Consider the following 19,230-nt stretch of genomic DNA (forward strand, 5'->3'; position numbering starts at 1 on the left):
GAAAATCAGAGAATCTACGTCACCTGATTTTGTCAGCTAATTTACCCAATAATTCAGAATGATATCCTCTCTCCAAAAACAACCCTTGAATAAATGTAATTTCATGTTCAAAGTCAGTATCTGATGTCATATGAGACGCACGTATAAATTGTCCCTTGGGAATATTATTTTTCATAAAAGCAGAGTGATTGCTTGAATAATGTAGGTATCCATTGACAAAGGTTTCTTTTCTATAAACACTACTATTAAATTTAAAATCTTGATTATCCCAAGCCAGGGTAACGTCTAAAAAATTAACTGATAATCCAACACTTCCTAGAGTAAATCTCAAAAATTCTGATGACTTGTTTATACGGTCACCGAAAGCTGTAACTAGATCTATACCGCCCTCTAAAATGAAAAACAGATTGTCCATAAATCTGACTGACATAAAAAACTTTATGCTGATTCAAAATAGGTTTCAAAACACTTTGTTCCCACCAGCCAAGCACAAAATTGGCATCAGCAGGGGCTGCTGCTGATGCCATTGCTACCCCTCTCATTTGTTTATAAATTTTTTGATTAAGCAGAAAGTAATTATTATTAGGCAGAAGTTCCAAAAGCATACACAAAACAAAGATGTCATCATTCGAAAGATGTACAACAGGTTTCAAAAAACTGTCTAACAAAACTAATGCCTTCATCATGTGGTATGTTTGTAAAAAGCGATTGAATATCAATAATAAACAGAAAATGCTTACTAGGATCAAAGGAATAAATAGCATTGAACTCTCTAAATATATCAAGGAAATGCCATGACACTCTGATAAAAAAAATTCCCAAAGAGGGTCCCCAAACAAGGATGTTCTATCAACATAAATTCATACATGTCTGAAGTCATATACCCATCCATAAAAAGCTCATATAATTGGATACGTATTGACTGGTAAGCCTTGTGAACATTAAAATCAATTAATAAATACTCAGATTTATTGTCTAACATTCTCTCCATGGCTTGAACATATTTATGTTGTTCTAAGACAACCAACCCCCCCCTTCCACCTATCAGCCTTCATGAACCTGAGCTGATTAAGGCACTTTAATTCTTTTAAGGCCAATATTTGAGTCTTGGTAAGGTTACAGTAATTTACACTAGGTTTGGACATACCCAATTTCCTAATCTCCTCTTCACAGCAACTTTCAAACACACGAATAGTGTTGGATAATGGAGGAGAAATGGTGCTAGATTTACAAAAAGTGTGCCTTTCAATCTCAACATCGGAGAAAACATAGCTTAAATTCAGTTTCCAACAAAACATCTTTAAATCTAGTAAGGTGCACCCCAAATCCATACTTTTCATGGCCATAAAATTAAGCCCCAAACTTAGTATAAACAAATGATCACTATTAAATAAATAGTCAGATAAACTGTAACTTTTAACACCACTATAAACACTTTTAGAATTTACAGTCAATTGTTGTATTTCTCTTTGTTTCTCACCGAAGATTTGCACATTGAGACTTCCCCCATCTCGTTCTGTACTTTCAACTGTCCCTTCTCTAAAGGGACTTTTTTTGCATTAGTAGAAATAGACCCAGAAATGGCATGGGCAGCCGAAACATTATCATGGTCTTCAAATGTATCTGCTAGATCATTCGCAGCATAAACTTGGTCAGTTTATGGAACACCATCCTGTTCTTCATCATGCTGCATGGAATTGCCAAGAGGAACAGGAGTCGCACGGCTTACGTCATCCCTTATAAAATCTCGGTTAGATGCCAAAGGTCCCTGTTGAAATAAACGGTTGTCATGATGACAAATAGTGCCTGTTCGAGATAAGGAAAAATGTGCATTTTTCACCTCAGAGAAGTGAGAAAAAAGCTAAATTGGCACTATAAGCGTCAATGTTTCTCTCTAGCTTTTTCAATTTTCTTTGAACTAACCCATTTTCAAACTCCTCTATACTCGTTAGCATAGTGGAGTAATCTCTGTTAAGTGCCGGCATTTTTAAAATTAACTTTTGAAAAGGGGATTCCGTCTTGACAATCTCGTTTCTAATTTCAGAGATTTGTTGTCTTACAGACAAGTAATTGTAAAAAAATCTAGTTCAGCTTTAGAAAAAATTATGTTAATTAGAAAAAAATGGATGATAGATGAAACACCATTGGGGCATTTAAAAAAGCATAAGCCCTTGGGTACAACACCCACCTGTATGCACTTATCAGAATCTTTTGTTGCCACTACAAGTGCCCTGTACCTCTTCAAGGATTTTTCTAATAAGGTCAAATGATGTTTGGCTTCTTTTTCAACCTCCATATCTCTCCCAATTTTTGGAAATGTAGTTGAAACAAAATCATAGCTGTCAAAAGGATCAAAGTCACTGTTTAACACTGCTTTAATGTCACAAAAGGAGTAACCTTGAATTTCAGGGTGGTTAACAACAGGTACTTTTTCAGTGACTATATCCACACTATCATCTTCTGAACTCGGGGAAGAAACTCTAGTTGGAACACTTTGTGTAGTTGACAGCAATTAGTTTCCAAAGTCTTTTGCATGTCCCTCATGGAACAGACAAGCACAGAGAAGCAAGTTCACATCACTTATATCAGACATACCCGGCGTAGGATGTATAGATACTTCCATTAAGGGATCCTCGTTCAAACCAGCCATCCACAGGAAAGATAGAAACCAATAAAAACAGTCCCAAAGGATGGAACAGCAAAACAGAGACCAATAAAAATAAATCCACCACACTGGTTGAACAATAAGGAAAGGAGGAAACCACAAGTATTAGCGAGCACCAAAGTTTATTATTGCTTTCGTCTCGAAGAGACTTCATCAGAATAAATTAATGATATATAAGATGTTGTAACTGTGTGGTTAATTTATTCTGATGAAGTCTCTTCGAGATGAAAGGGATAATAAACTGTGGTGGTCACTAATACCGGTGGTTTCCTCCTTTCCTTATTAATACAGATTTATTTATTATTAATACAGATTTACTTTTTAATATATTTACTAATCAGCTCTATACCTCCTGTCCTCAGTCATCTTTAGTGCAATATACAGATGACTCTAGAGTCCTCACCACTGCCAACTCTCCCTCTAAGCTCTTCTCAGCTACTCAGGCATCTTTTAACTTAGTTGAAACGTGGCTCTCCAACAACCAGCTCATCCTTAACCCTAAAAAAAACAAAACTGTTACTCTTCATACCTAAAATGTTCAACAATATTAAACTCTCCTTCTCCATACAGTCCCTTAATAAACACTCCCATTCTGGTAGAATCCAATACTAAGCTGTTGGGTGTAACCATCGACGATCAGCTTAAATTTGACTTGCATGTTAATAACTGTATCAAAAAGACTCATTCAAAACTAGGGCTCCTTTACCGTAACATGAAATTCCTTACCTCTGAAGCCAAGATTACTCTCTCTCTTACCTACCTTCTACCCAGTCTAATGTACAGTTCTCAAATTCTCACAAATCTTAACTCAGTCCTCCTGACCAAACTCTAATCTATCTACAACAAGGTAGCTAAGATTTGCTGCCCAACAAACTTACAAATCTCATCACTGTGTCTCACTTAAACACCTAAACTGGCTTGAATTACACTACCAGCTTCCTCTTTCTCAGCTCCAGATCATCCATTCTATCCTATACCAGCCTTCGTACTGCCCAGCACTATCCCCTCTGATCTCCCATTATTCTCCCTCCAGATCTCTCCGAAGCTTTAACCAAGACCTGCTATAAATCTACAACCCCAAGTCTAAATCTGGACGCAACATGTTCAGCTATCACCCCACTATTGCCTGGAAAAGGCTCCCACTAGAAATCAGGACCCTTACACATCCTAAACAATTTAAGACAGCCACCAAAGAGCACTTTAAAAGTCACTGGTCCTGCCATTGCACTCTCCCTCCTTAAACATCCCCTACTTCTCATACCTTAATCTACTTTCTGCCCTTAACTCACTCTTCTCACTAGCTCTCTCTAATCTTCCTTGACTACTCTTTCTACTGTCTTCTAAAATCTATTAAGCAAATTGCCTCAGAGAAACACTATATTGTAATTGTCTTGCCTTCATGCAACTATGTCATGATAAAACTGGGTTTTTGTAACCACTTACCCCAAAAACTATACTCATCTTAATGACTTATTTATTTTTATACATCTTGAAATAGTTGTGCTATACTTCTGATTATTGACACTGTATAACGTTGTATTGCTACTTAATGCCTTGTAATAATCCTGTAACACTGCTGTTTAATGCTAATTTATAATGAAAATTGTATAATATGTTGGAGCTTTTCTCCCCGGGCCTCCACTGGAAAAGGGCTCTTCCGCTCAGTCGGACAATTCCGGTCAACGAATGTAAAATAAATAATAAATAATTATGGTCTGACCTCAACAGGGAGGGCAACACACAGGAGGTAGTGCAATAATCCCCCCATGTTGGTGAGTATCAGGTCCAGGGCATTTGAGCCCCTTGTAGGGGTGCAGACTAGTGGTTTCAGGGTATTTGAATTAAAGTTCAGGAACCTCAAGGCGATCGCATTTCTGCTTGTGTGTGTTGTCCAGTCTATGGAAAGATAGTTGAAATCTCCCATGATCAAAGTGTATGGTTGTATAGGGAGTGATTCAAGCAAGTCCAGGTAGTTGGTATGTTTATGTTGGTGCATGGTGGGGGACCTGCAGCTAGCAATGATGTGGTAGGGTGTTTTACCTATATTTAAATGTACCTGGAGTAGCTTTAGAGGGTCATACTGTTTAACCAGTCTTGAGGTGTATCTGGGTTTAATGAAGGTGGATACTCCTCCACTTTTGGTTCTTTAATGCTCATTTTTGGATTTGAATGTGTGGAAGGAATTGCAGCCTTGTGTCGCCGGGGTGCTCTCTGTGGCCTTGAACCAAGTCTCAGTGACTGCACAAACTGACTGCCAGCATCTTCCCAAGGTGAAGAGTGCTTCCAGGGAGTCCAGTTTTTTGTTGAGGCTCCCAGCATTAAGCAACATAACCTTGAGTTTGTCTAGTGTATTTCTTTACGTCAAGAATTTTTTTGTTTTGACATTGTCTAAAAAGGCACTGGTGGAGGCAAGCATTTTTGCCAGTATCCAAAAGCTAAGAGGAGAGTGGTGAAGACCATCTGTGGCAAAGCATTGTAGTCTGTCAACAATGTCTTCCCAGGCTGACAGTATGTCCCCTTGGACTGACACCAGAAGCTAAGCCAATTGTTGAAGTCAATAATTTTTTGTCTGTTGTGGCATCATCCTGGGCGAAGGTAAAATGCTGCTTATTGCTAGGGACATACCTTCCTGGGATACATAATCTGAGAGTTCAGTCATGTCTCTTCATATATCCCAGAGAGGTACTTCTCAAGTCATTCACACCAGCATGTACTATAGTCATTCACTCCAGCATGTACTATGACAGAGTCATAACGGTAATTGTTGTTGAGTGACTTGATTGTGTGCATGATTTGACGGATCCTGGCACCTGACAGGCAGCTGTCTGACTTTCTTCTTGTCAAGCGTGGTAAGGGGGACATTTGTGTGTCTCTATGTAATTGTCTATGACCAGGACATTAGGTTTTTAGGTGTTTTGCCTTGGGGCTTATTTGTTGAGACACTTATATGTATGTTGCTATGTGAAGTGAGGTCTGTTTATGTTCCATTATGTATGATCTCTTTGTGCTTGGAAGGTCACTGGTCCTTGGTAGGTTCTTAGTGACTACCTCCACGTAGGTGGTTCTGTGTAGCTTGACCTTGTTTTGTGTGAGAGGAGAGGTGTGTGTACTGACAACCTTCTTGATGTCGTGTTTGTTGTTACATGAGAGGATTGATTCCAGCATCATGGTATAGTTGCATCTGTCACATACTTTGCTTTAGGAGCAAGTAGTTGTCAGTATACATAAGGCAACTACTACATTCCCCTTAGATGCCCATGTCAGTCAAGCTAGCTGGTGAAATGTTGGGGAAACTGGCTGTCCATTGTAACAGGTTAAACCATAAGTACTAGTTTGGGAGTGGGCAAGTTGGATTAACTTTTGCTTTAGGACTAATTCAACTAACTTAACAAGGAGGGTTATTCTTTTGGGAATTAGGGGTGAGGGAGTGTGGTGATGCTGCTCAGTGCTCAGCTGAATTGCTGGCAGTGCAGTAGTGCATGGCTGATTTGCCTGTAACGCAGCAGGAAAGCTTGGGAGGGTTCAACTGACAAACGTCTAGGGAAAAAGTAGTTTCTGGTAGTTTGCTACTATACTAGGCACCACTAATCCCTGTTGTGCAGTGCACAGCTACACGCAAATGTGCAGCTTGTATACAGATGAAATGAAACAATTTCAAACTAGTCTGCCAGTAGCAAATGACACAATGATCCTTCCTCCAGCAATTCCCATCTCAGAGAGGCTATATCCACACTCTTCTGCCACAAGGGTGCAGGGGAGCCCTGCTGAATGTAAAATGGCTGGATGCGAGTCCAAGTGTATAAAACACAGGCTAGATTCAGGAAGTCTGGATGTAGTTTATGCTATCTAAGCAATATTATAGTGCAAAACAAGTGCAGATAATGAAGCAGGCACAGGCAGAAAAAAGCTGTTAACAAGGGCACCAATTAATGCAGTAAAACAGTTAAATGCTGTAGATCAGCACAATTCTGCCACAAGGGTGCAGCAGAACACCTTAATGTAGAATAGCTGGTTCAGAGCCCAAGTGCAACATGACCACACAAACTGCCTACAGCAGTCCTACAACTAATAGATGCAGTGCAATTAGCTATTTAATGCAGTAGCAGATGGTACATTTTTTTAAAATGCTGAAGTAGTCACAGTATATGAGAAATGCAAAAAAATATGTGGTGCCCTTTTGAGCGTTTCCCAGCTCAGCCAGACCAGGCAAACACCTACCGCCACCAGACGAACAGTCCCAGTCCTCCCATTGCAAAAGCACAGTAAAGGAGTGCCCGGAGTGAAATGCTGCCACAAACAAACTTAGAGGATACAGATACAGCAGTGTACTTTAAACAGCTTAGTGTTATTATTCAATAAAGTACTTTGTTTTATATAAATAACCCTAGAGCCACTCAATTGTACAGAGCTTACAAAGATACTAAAAACAATATAAGCTGATTAATAAGCCCTTCAGCCAATAAAACTACATGCAGAAATCTCAAATGTTTTACCAACCATAACAGACCAGGCTACCTCCCAGAGCACTAGATGGAAAATCCACTGACCTCTTGATGTAAAAACAAGTGCCTGCTAGAGTGTAAAAGTACACTACGTTATCTGACAGCTATGTAGATGATGAATTCAGATCAAGTAAATCAGTAGAACAGACAATAAGAGGCAAAATATACTATGTTAAGTTGTCTATCTCGCCTTCATTCTTGCTGGATGGGTTCGGAGCCGACCTCTGCTCCGACTCGGCCACTCTAAAAGCTCGAGAGTTGGTTCCACCGGCTCGAGGCTCCCCTTATATCCCACAATGCTAGGCGTGAGTTACCTCAGATCTCGTTTGCCGCTACAGCGATCGAGGTGTTGGTTTTCTACCGGCTTCTTGGTGAGTAAACTTTCAGTAAAGTTAGTATACTTAAACCCCTTTATTTTTAATTTTAACTCTTGTTTCCCTTAGTTTAGTGGAATTCTACCCTTTTTCACAAAATCCCGTTTCTTCCCCACAAGAACTTACAAGTTCTCCCTCGGGCCTTCAGGCCCTTTCTTCCATTCCCTAGTGGTGTGTGTGTGTTGCTTCTCTTAATTAAAACTATTGATAGTTGTTTTATTTTTGAGTTTAAATATAAGATAAGGTGTAATCAGTGTGTTTGAGTGTGTGTGATTACACTTTCTTGTTCTAAGATGTCTAAAGACACAAAGGTCTCAGGCTTCAAGAAGTGTGATGCGTGCTGTCAGAAAATGTCTCTGACAGACGGTCACACTTGTGTCTACTGCCTGGGGCCTTTGCACCTGCAGGACTCCTGTGCTGTATGCCACGGCTTCAGTCCCAGGGTCCTGCAGGAAAGAAAGAACAAATTGATCCTAAGGGGTCTACTCAAGCCTGAGGATTCCCTCTCTGTCTCTGGGAAGCCCTCCAAGGCTTCTAGGTCCTCGGCTCCAGCTACTGAGCCGAGACCTAAGGCTACTAAACCTACGTCTGCATCGGCTCCGGCTGGAGCCGATGAGTCTACAGCTTCTGTGGTTCCCTCAGCTCCGGCTGGAGCCGAGGTATTAGAAATTCCCTTGTCGGCTCCGACCAGACCTTCGGAGCTGACATCTAGGAAGAGATCTAGGTCACCATCCCTTGGCTCCGTTCATTCGGCTCCAGCATCTCCTCTGCTGTCTGAACAGAGCCATAAATCTCACTCCTCTAGGTCATCGAGGCTGTCGGATCATGACCTTCAGAGGGTAGTGAGTCGACTTCTTAAGTCCGAGGCACTGGCCCAAATGCTTCAGAGCCCGACTCATCAGTCGATGCCTGCCCCTGTCCATCAATATGTTCCTCCTCCGACTCCGTTGAGCTCGGGCGGCGTTGAACCGAGACTGTGGTAGCGTCGGAGCCGATACAGATGTCTTCGGCTCCGTCGTCGGCTCAGATTTCTTCTTGAAGAATCTCGGCGCCGGACTTCCCTCCGGCTCCGAGGGGTGAGTGGCATCGGACCCTTGTCCGACCCGCTCTTCCTCTCGGAGCCGGCTGGTGAGTTCGGCTCAACATCGACCTCGGAGCCATCACTGTCGGTGCCGAGGGAGGTTCTCAGCTTCTCGGAGCAGGGACCTCTGGCTCTGCCTGACAGGGGTGCGTTCGAGGTCATGCGGAGTGTGTTAGAACCTGGTTCTACTCCACAGTCGGCTCCGTCCGCCCCTCCCTCTACGGTGCCTCAGGTCAAGTCGACTCACTCCCTCATCCCGGACCGCAGAGAGCCAGCTCCTCAGGAACCCCCTGTGGGGATCTCATCCTCTTCCGAGGCCTCTCCTGATTTGGCAGAAGAGCCCCCTCGGAAGAGAAAGTGTAAGAGGAAACACATTGACTCACCTGAGTCAGTCACCTCTGACACAGATTTAGAGGATTCCCCCCGTTCCCCTTCTGAAGATGTCTCTTTTGCAGACATTCTAGAAATCCTCAAACAGAGGGGAAATTGGCCAGCCCTCAACCCTTCGGAGGATGAATCTGTGTACCTTGAGGCGTTTGGCTCTCGTCCTTCCACCTCCTGGGTGTCTCCCCCCTTTGACCCCTCATGCAGGTGGTAGCTAAAAAGGCATGGACGGCTCCTGATTCGGTGGACCCCACTCCCAGGAGACCCTCAAAATTCATAACGGCACCAGCAGACAAACAGTTTTTGACAAAAGGAGTTTCTGTGGATGCTATGGTGGTTGCTGCTGCCACTAAGAAGGAACTAGCTGATCCTTCAGTACCTGTCCATCCACCTAACAAGGAATCTAGGTCCATGGACAGGTGCGGAAGCGGATGTTCTCGTCAGCGACATTTGCAATGCGTTAAGCTGAACTACCTATGCCATTTTACTCGTCTTCAAAGGGACTTGATCAAAGAAGCGAGTGACATGTTGAAGGATCCTACAGCTGCGGGTTTTCAAGATAAGATGAACACTCAGCTGGCTACCCTGAACTCCATAGCCAACTCCTCCATGCGCCTCCTTTCTTATGCGGCTGATGGAGCGAGCAGGGCCGCAGGGACAGGTGTGGCCTTACGTAGGCATGCCTGGATGTGACTATGCAATTTTGCGGACCCCTTTAAAACGTCTTTCACTAATTCCCCATTCGATGGATCATCTCTCTTTGGTCCTCAAGTGAAAGAAACCTTGACTAGGTGCGAGACTGATGGCAAGACTCTTTCTGCCGTCAGAGTCCGTTTTTCTACTCCTTCTAGGCCTTACCCCAAAGGCCAGAAAAGTGGGAAAATGTGGTTCCGTAAACAATCTCAAGGGACTTCGCCTGACGCACAGAGTCGGTTCCCCGCCAGAGGCAGAGGCGGGAATAACAATGGTAGACGTCGGCCTAGAGGCAGGGGGGGTCCGCAGAACCAGGGCAATCGAGAAGCCTTCTCTGATAAGCCCTTTCAGCATCCCTGAGGTGTTGCCCGACTGCCCACCTTCGGAGGCAGTCGGGGGAAGATTGTCACTGTACCCAGAAGCCTGGCTATCCCTGACTCAAGACAAATGGGTACAGTCCATCATTTCCGAAGGCTATTCCATTCCCTTTCTTCGCATTCCAAACCAATCAAAAAAATCCCTTCCAGATGTTCCACCCGCTCAAAGGGATCTAGCGGCTTTGGAAATTTCAAAGCTGCTTGCGAAAAGAGCAATTCAGCCAGTTCCAGCAGACCAGCAAGGATCCGGAATCTACTCAAGGTTCTTTTAGTTCCAAAGAAAACAGGGGACTGGAGACCAATTTTGGATCTCAGTATCTTGAACAGATCAGTCAAGAAAACAAGATTTCGGATGGTCACGCTGCAGTCCATCCTTCCCCTATTGGGAAAAGGAAACTGGATGTGCTCTATAGACCTTCAGGATGCGTACTATCACATAAAATGAACAGACGCTCCAGAAGATTCCTCCGCTTCAGGCTGGGAACCAGTCATTTTCAATTCAGGGCCCTGCCCTTTGGTCTCACCACTGCCCCCCGGGTGTTTACCAAATGCATGGCAGTGGTAGCTTCTCACCTGAGGCGACAAGGATTCCAGGTGTTTCCATATTTGGACGACTGGCTCCTCACAGCTCCCACCAAGCATCTCCTTCTGATGGCCAGGGATTACACCTTTCGCATTTGTCAAAAGTTAGGCATTTCAATAAATTGCGAAAAGTCTGTTTTGTCGCCTTGTCGTACTATTACCTTCATAGGCGCAAATCTAGACACAGTCGACATGTCTGCGAGACTAACAGATCAGAGAATAACAGACATACACAAACTGGTCTCATTCCTTTTCAACAAAACAGAATCAAAGCCAGGTTAGTTCTGAAAGTGTTGGGAATTATGGCGGCTGCCATACCTCTGCTTCCATTAGCCAGATTCCACATGAGAATCCTTCAATGGATGCTCTTTACACAATGGTCATACCAGCAACTTCCAATGTCCCACACCATTATGATCACGCAGATGTGCAGAAATCATCTCATTTGGTGGATGTCTTCCCCTCAGCTCTTATTGGGAAGACCCTTTGTTCCTCTCCCTCCGGTTGCTACTCTGACAACGGACGCCTCCCTGATCGGGTGGGGGGGGCATTATCAGGGCAGGACGGTCCAGGGCACATGGCAACCAGACGAATGCCACTTGCACATAAATGTTCTGGAGATGAGAGCAGTGCTTTTAGCGTTGCAAGCCCTTCAAGACTCTCTTCCCTTGGGAACGATTGCAATCCAGACAGACAACATGTCTGTAGTGTGGTATATCAACAAACAAGGCGGAACCAGGTCCTACCCCCTGTGTCGGGAAGCACTCAGATTGTGGCAATGGGCGATTTCTTCTCAGCGGTTTCTGATAGCAACGCACATCCCCGGGAAGTCCAATCAAATCGCGGACAAGTTGAGCAGAGCTATCCTCATGCCTCACGAGTGGTCTCTGAAAGACTCTGTTGTGAGAGAAATTTTTCTCAAGTGGGGTCAGCCTTGCTGCGACCTTTTTGCTACTCCCCAAAACAGCAAGTGCAGAGATTATTTCACTCTATTCCCTCTACCAGGCCAGCCCAGCAGAGACGCTCTAGTCCAAGTTTGGCCCTGGGGACTTCTGTATGCATTTCCTCCCTTCCCACTAATCTCTCAAGTGATACAGAAAGCTATCGCTCAGAAGGCCTCATTGATCCTCATTGCTCCTTACTGGCCTCGACAGGTGTGGTTCCCCTTTCTACATCAATTTCTATTGGAGCGACCTTGGCATCTGGACCTAGTTCCAGATCTTTTGATCCATCAGTCGGGTCAGTTTCATCGCTTCCTCCCCTCTCTGAACCTCACTGCTTGGTTCCTCCAGTTCCAACCTTAGCCAGGCTTCCTCAATTATCTCACTCTGTTCGAGATATTTTGATAGCTTCCCATAAATCTTCCACTCGGAAGATTTATTTGAGTAAGTGGAAACGCTTCACATATTGGGCTCAAGGAAGGGACATAGATCCTTTCACTGCTTCCATCCAAATAGTCCTTGATTTTCTAGCTGAACTCTTCCATGCAGGTTCATCTCCTTCTACTCTTAAAGTTCAATTGGCAGCTATTTCTAACTTTCATGTGGGTATTTCAGAGTCTGCCTTAATGTCCCACAAGCTTTGCAAAGCCTTTTTGAAAGGAGTTTTTCTTCTCAGACCTCCTATAAGAAATCCTCCTTCTCCTTGGGACCTAAATTTAGTTCTTACTTCTTTGATTCTTCCCCCTTTCGAACCTGCAGCCTCCTGTTCTTTAAAATTGCTATCATGGAAGACTCTCTTTCTGGTAGCTATTACTTCAGCTAGAAGAGTTTCAGAACTTCATGCACTCAGCTGTCTACCTCCTTATCTATTGTTCCATAAGGACAGGGTATCCTTACGAACCAACCCGTCCTTTTTGCCTAAGGTAGTCTCGACGTCTAACCTAAATCAAAGCATTGACCTCCCTGTTTTTTTTCCAGAATATTCCAATAGGTCTGAACAAAAATTACACTGGCTAGATGTTCATCGTCAGTTGAGGTACTATTTGGACAGAACAAAACAATTCAGAAAATCTGACCAGCTGTTTGTCTCCTATGCAGAAGGCAGAAAGGGACTTTCAGTTTCAAAGGTATCATTATCTAGATGGCCAACATCTCTGATTTCCCTTGTTTATGAAATTAGACACCAAAAGCTGCCTAATAAACCTAAGGCCCATTCCACCAGAGCTTTGGCTACTTCTTTAGCCTTCCAAGACAGACTGCCTATTGACACCATTTGTGCAGCGGCTACTTGGGCTACTCCTCACACTTTCATTTCTCATTATAAGTTGGATTTAGCTTCTAGGCATAGAGCTAACTTTGGTTCCACTGTTCTCAGAAGTCTGTTCCGTTAGGCCACCCGGGACAAGGTGCTAGGGATGCGGTCCCATCCAGCAAGAATGAAGGCGAGATAGACAACTTAACATATAGAAGTTATGTTCTTACCATAACGTTCCATGTTAGTTGTCTTCTTCTCGCCTTCTTCTTCGTCCACCCTCCTTCCCCCTGGCCTGGACAGACCTAGAGGAGTTGTGATTGTGACCTCTCTTTCTACCACCTCTTTTCTTAGGCATATGCTGTTGTGCATATTTCCTGGATCAGGATATAGGTCACCCTTCTTTCTCCCTGGTTTTTAGAGGTGGACTTTGTTTATAGTTATTCTGATACTATTATAAGCTGGGGTTAGCTTACAAATGAGATCTGAGGTAACTCACGCCTAGCATTGTGGGATATAAGGGGAGCCTCGAGCCGGTGGAACCAACTCTCGAGCTTTTAGAGTGGCGAGTGAGCCGAGGTCGGCTCCGAACCCATCCAGCAAGAAGAAGGCGAGAAGAAGACAACTAACATGGAACGTTATGGTAAGAACATAACTTCTATTTTTCAATACAAGCAAAGGGAAAGGCAAATAATTCAATACATCAACAGCAGTGTAGATAGAGAGGAGCAGCAGGGGTGGGCAGCTTAAAAATCACCAGGTTTAAAAAACAGATCAACAAAGGGGAGAGTGGGTGGGAAATGCAACCTGGGAATCCCCAGCAGTGCTTTAGTTTCTGCAAGCTTGAAGTCTTCTCAGCAAAAGACAAAGGGCCAGAGATTCACTGTATATTTAAGTATCACTCAGGAGATGGTTAACCAATGAAAAAACCCATGAAATGTGCAGCGTAGATAATTTAAGTCCATCTCCCACTTGGAACAAAAAATATGAGGCCAAGCAGATTTCTTAAAACAGAAAACAAAATGGAGGAGGTAAACGGAAAGCAGCTGTATCACAGACAAAAAATATAGGTTTACTTTCCTCAGGCAACAGGGAATCCCCAGCAGTGCTTTAGTTTCTGCGAGCTTGAAATGTTTTCAGCAAAAGACAAAGGGCCAGAGTTTGTTTTCTTTTGCAGTTTGATTTTTTTCTTTTTCAGGAAAATAGAAGGGCTTACTTTAAGAAGTCTTAGGGGAATGGTGGATTTTTTTTTATATGAATGGGAGGATATTTGTTTTTTTTTTTTTTTTTAGTGTTATTCAAGAAACATATCACTTTTGCAGGAAAATGTACCAAAATCTAGATTTGTCTTGTTCAGATGTGAATTGTGCTATTATACTGTGCTAATTTGTAATCTTGCTCCCCTGGAAACCTGCTATTCAGCCTGCCCACTGTTTATCTTAAATGCTGCCCTCCACTTCATATTCCTTGAGAAGGATTTAAGTCCTGAGGTTAGTTTGAACTTTGTTTAGGAAAAGCTAATAAATCATTCATTTTTGCTTTGGATCATATCAGATGTTGTTCTTGTTCAAACAGTTTAACTACCACTCATTATTGTTCTCCTTTGTTTCCCCATGAAAGTGTATCCTTTTTAAGACAGAATTTACATTTTATAGAAACGCATGCATTTAATTGAAGGTCTTGATGCACACCCTGTAATTATTTCAGATCATGCATCTGTAATAACTGAATTAAAAACAGAGAGTAATGAAATACAAGTGAGACACTTGCGCACTTTCCTACCTATCTGTTGAAAACAGGGGGATTTAAGGACTGGGTAGTGGAAATTATTCAGGAGCTGTTACAGAAAATAGAAATATCTTCTGAAAATATAGCTAGGGAGTAGGATAAAATTAAAGTGGAGTTTAAAAATAGGGTGGAAATAAAAGAAAGGGTGATATGGTTAAGAAATAAGTATTTAGAGAGACTGACAAATGTTAAAGTATTGCAGAATAGTGGGAATCTTACAGAACAAGAAGAGGAGCAACTGCAAAGTGCTAAATCAAAAATAAGGGATTGCCTCAATAATATACACGAGTTTAGAAAGATTGCTGTTAAGCAACTGTTTTTTTGATAACTCTAGAACATAAAACTTTTAGCACAGTTACTTGGGCAACAGAAAGTGGAAAGGGCTGTCGCCAAGCTTAGGGAGCCTGTAACAAGGAGGATAAGAGATCCTATAGAGATATTAGAAATATTTCAGAAATTCTATGAAAGTATGTATTAATCAGAGAAATATGGAAATCAAGTAAAGGTACAAATGGAAATGTTTAGTTAATGGAAGAATTTAAATATGCCAAGGTTAAAGGTAGATGAGGCTTAGGAAATGAGATAAAAATGGTGGCGTATAATCAATCTACAGGAAATCCTCAGGAGTAGATGGTATTCCTGTATAAGTTTAGAAGCTAGGAGGGAAAAATTGAAAGATCAGGAAGGTTTTGTTTAACAGCATTGTAGGTGGAGGAGAAGTACCAATATCCTGGAAGAAAGCAGTGGTAGCTGTAATACCTAAAGAGGGTAAAGATCCATCAGATCCAGCTTCATACAGGGCTATTTCAATACTACACTATGATTATAAAATGTTTATGTCCATAATGGCTAAAAGAATGGCAAAAGTGAGAGCAAAATTGATAGCTATGGATCGGTGTGTTTTTGTGGAGGGGAGTCAAACATTTGACAACATTAACAGAACACCGATGATCCAGGGAAGCAGAATATAACAAAATACCAGTGTTGTAGGTCTTGATGTAGAAAGAGAATTTGACAGACTAACCTGGGACTTTATGAGCAGGACAATGGAAGCATTTGCATTCCCTGATAAAATTATAAAGTTGATCAGGAGGATATATGAGGAATTGGAGGCAAAGATTAAAGTGGGTGGTATCCTCTTTGATAATTTCTGCTTGAGCAGAGGAACCAGGATTGGGTGTCCTCTTTTTTCCCTTTATTTGCATCATATTTAGAACCATTGGCAAAGAAAATAAGGGACTCAGAAATTCAAGGCTATAATTGGTATGGTAGTCAAGAAAAGCTGTCTGTATTTGCATATAATATTATTTTATACCTGACAAAACGAGAAAGGGACATTTACAGTGTTGTGAAACATTTTGAGACAGTTTCATATCTTTTCGGGGTACAAAAGTAACAAAGCTAAAACAAAGACAATAGCAGTAAATTATGTACCAGCACAGAAATTGGTCCAACAATATCCATATTTATGGGGTCATGATAAAATGAAGTATTTAGGAGTATGGATTAAAAATGATTCCAGTGTGGCAGCTTAAGGATATGGTCAGGCATATTTTTATCAACCAGAGGGGACGTTGTGGATAGCAATTAAAGAGCTAAAGAATTTTATTTGGGAGGGGAAGATGGCCAGAGTCAAGTGGGATAAGCTGATTTTTCCAACTGAACAGGACGGATTGTGATTACGTGATTTGAAAGGCAGACCTTTAAGGAGAATAACTATAGTCATAGGTTGGTACTAGGCTATCGGCCCAAGGGCCTATACAAGCCTAGCCATAACAGTTCCCTGGCTATTTCTTCCCACAGTATTTACTTCCCTGGACCCCTGTCTAGCAGGCTGACTGACGTGATCCCCGGGGTGAATTGCCCATCTCCCATCCAATCATCCAGGTTCCTTTTAAAAAGGTGCTCTGCTTGACATGTTTGGTCAGTCTCTTCCAAAGTCTGGAGAGTCTCTTGGTCAGGAACCTATCCCTCCAGCATGTTTTGTTCATTGTGATGACAAGGTTTAGATCCCTGGTGCGTGCGTCTCTGAGGGATTGGGATTTCTTTGTGTAGCATGTCTAACAGCTCTGGCTTTGACATGGCCTTGTATGTTAAGCAGAGATCGCCTCTGAGTAGATGATATGCGACAGTATAGCTGGAGTTTTTTTAGACTGTCAGCATAGGGCATCTGCTTTAGGCCTGTGATTCTTTTAGTGAGGTATTTCTGCAGCCTTTCCAGTTGTTGCAGATGTCTTGAGAGATGCATACCAAACGGGGCATTATATTCTATAATGGGCCTAATGAGGGATGACTACAGTGGGACAATGACCTCCTTTTTTTCTGGATGAATACAGATGATCATAGAAAATATTATATTCATAAACAGCAGAAAATATTCCAAGAAGTAAACCAGCATGGGAATAGAGAAAGCAGATTCTGCTGATAGGGATGATTGCAATTAGGGATACAGACAATAGGCAAGAGGGGGCTGGAATTTATTGGAGAAAACTGGCAAAGAAACCAAGGTATTGGTAGTAAATAACTAGAGAGGGAAAGGTAATAGAATGGGAAGATGCCAAGAATTTATTTGGACTGCAGGTTAGAGATAGAGGTTAGAGATTGCCCTCCCTGTTAAGGATTGTTGTCAGAGTATATGCAAAGAGAAAGAAATGGGGGGGGGGGTCCTAAACAAAAGACCAGCATTGGTAGAGTTTTTAATAGAATCTGGAACAAAACTGCTGTTAAAAAGGAATAATTAGTAGAGCGTATAAAGTATTGCATGATAACTAAGAATTGATGATAGGAGGTCAGGCAGGATTGGGAAGAGAGACTGGATAAGCAATTCACAAAGAAGCAAAATGGGGGATATATGTATATCTCCCAAATGTGCAACAAAATCTAGACAACTTAGGATTTTTGCTTGGAAATGTTTACATAGATATTTCTATACCCAAAGTAGACTTCAGAGAATTTTTCCTCAGGTAGACAACAAATGTTGGAAGTGTGATGAGGAAGAAGAGGTAATTGGGAACATATTTTCTGGGAATGTAATGAGTTGGCTGACTTTGAAGATTCCCTGCAGACTGCTCTGTTGGAGATGCTGCGTGAGCAAATTGGTGTAACTAGGGAAATTATTTTTCTGAGCTATGGTACAGAATCGGAATTGCGTAGACATAGTAAGGCTTTGTTGAGTCTAATTATGGTGGCTGTTAAAAAAGCAATTACTAGAAAATGAAAATCAAGGTCTAAACCAACTGTACTAGAAGCAGCGAATATAGTAACAGAGATAAAGCAACTGGAATTGTGGTCTTTAGAAAGGAACAAATTACATAGGAAAAAATGGGATTGTGTGAACAGTGCATACAGGGAATGAATAAGGTTTAAAAGAAGGCAGAATTTGAATAAGCTATGTATTGTTTGACAGTGATTGGGTAGATTTATAAGTGATGTATAATATTAGTTTGCAGTTGGATTATGTCAGTATGGTTTGTGATGTAAAATATTTGCAGCTGGGATTGTCAATATTTTGTTTTCATTTGTATTAGTATATGATTGCCTATGTCATAGCTGATGATTTCATAAAGATGTTTCCTCTTCACTGTTGCAGTATTCACTCCCTCCCTCCTACCATTTCTGTTCTAGCTCTTGCCCAGTATTTTTCTTACCCTGTTGGCTGAGGTTCTTATTCCTCTTTCTCTTTCTGGATGCACATGTTCTCCATGTCCCCAAGGGCATTGAGCTCCTTCTAGGGCTTCTTCAGTTCTGAGTGTATGTGTCCATATGTCACCTGTATGCCTTGTGCAGGGAGCATACATGTGAAGTATGATGTCTATAAGCACTAAAGGCTTGGATATTCCTTGATAGTAGATCCCCTTAGGTAAAAGATACGTAAGCAGTGAAGAGAGAGGACTTCTACTATTAGGATTTTACACAACTGTACTTTTCAGCATGATGCACACCATGTAGCTTACTTAGGATGTATAAAATTTACATTTTCATCAGAGTTTTTTTTTCAGTTGTATTGTACAGGATAATTTTGTAATTCCTTGTAATTTATTTTACAGGATAGCAGAATTATGTAACACTAAAGAATCTTGCATCAAGCTAACAGTGAATGGAAGACTTGTCAACTTGGGTAAGCAATTTTATTTACCATTTCTGAATTAATTGTTATGCAAGTTAACTTGTATCTAGCTCACCCACAGCTTTTGAATCCAGTTTTAGCAGTTCAAGCCAATATGCCTTTTAGACATTGCATATGCTCTTCTGAGCAGGCCGTTGATTAAATTGTGTGGGAAGAGGAACAAGTGACAATACAGGCTATGAGAGCAGCATAACAGTATACTACGAGTGCTTGTTTGTTTGTGAGGTTCTGTAACGACTCCCATTCCTAAACTTGTAGGACGTAAGCCACGACTTGAACTAGAAAACCTAGTTGTTAAGAAATTGACTAGGGACCAGTGCAGCTTACACATTGTGTAACTAATTATGATATCAAGAAATAACCCTATGTTTATTTCTTAAATTTGCAGGGCAAACATTTTTTAATTGGCACCCACTTGAGCAGCATGTGTCTGAATCATGCATGCAAGTTATTCTAACACCTATT

The 19,230-nt window shown here is 41.8% G+C and overlaps 1 protein-coding gene across 8 annotated transcripts in view; it reads left to right on the forward strand.

Moving 5' to 3' along the window:
• Positions 1–19,230, forward strand: part of NUB1 (negative regulator of ubiquitin like proteins 1) — a gene marked incomplete in the record, with an annotated part of 1,333,835 nt that overhangs the window by 319,587 nt on the left and 995,018 nt on the right. For all 8 annotated transcript variants that reach the window (XM_044066898.1, XM_044066904.1, XM_044066897.1 and 5 more), the window contains 1 exon segment: positions 18,686–18,756. In XM_044066898.1, the coding sequence (XP_043922833.1) occupies positions 18,686–18,756 (71 nt within the window).

The sequence above is a fragment of the Protopterus annectens genome, chromosome 3.part1 (genome assembly GCF_019279795.1).
Source record: "Protopterus annectens isolate FY-2018-M chromosome 3.part1, PAN1.0, whole genome shotgun sequence".
Classification (NCBI taxonomy): domain Eukaryota; kingdom Metazoa; phylum Chordata; order Ceratodontiformes; family Protopteridae; genus Protopterus; species Protopterus annectens.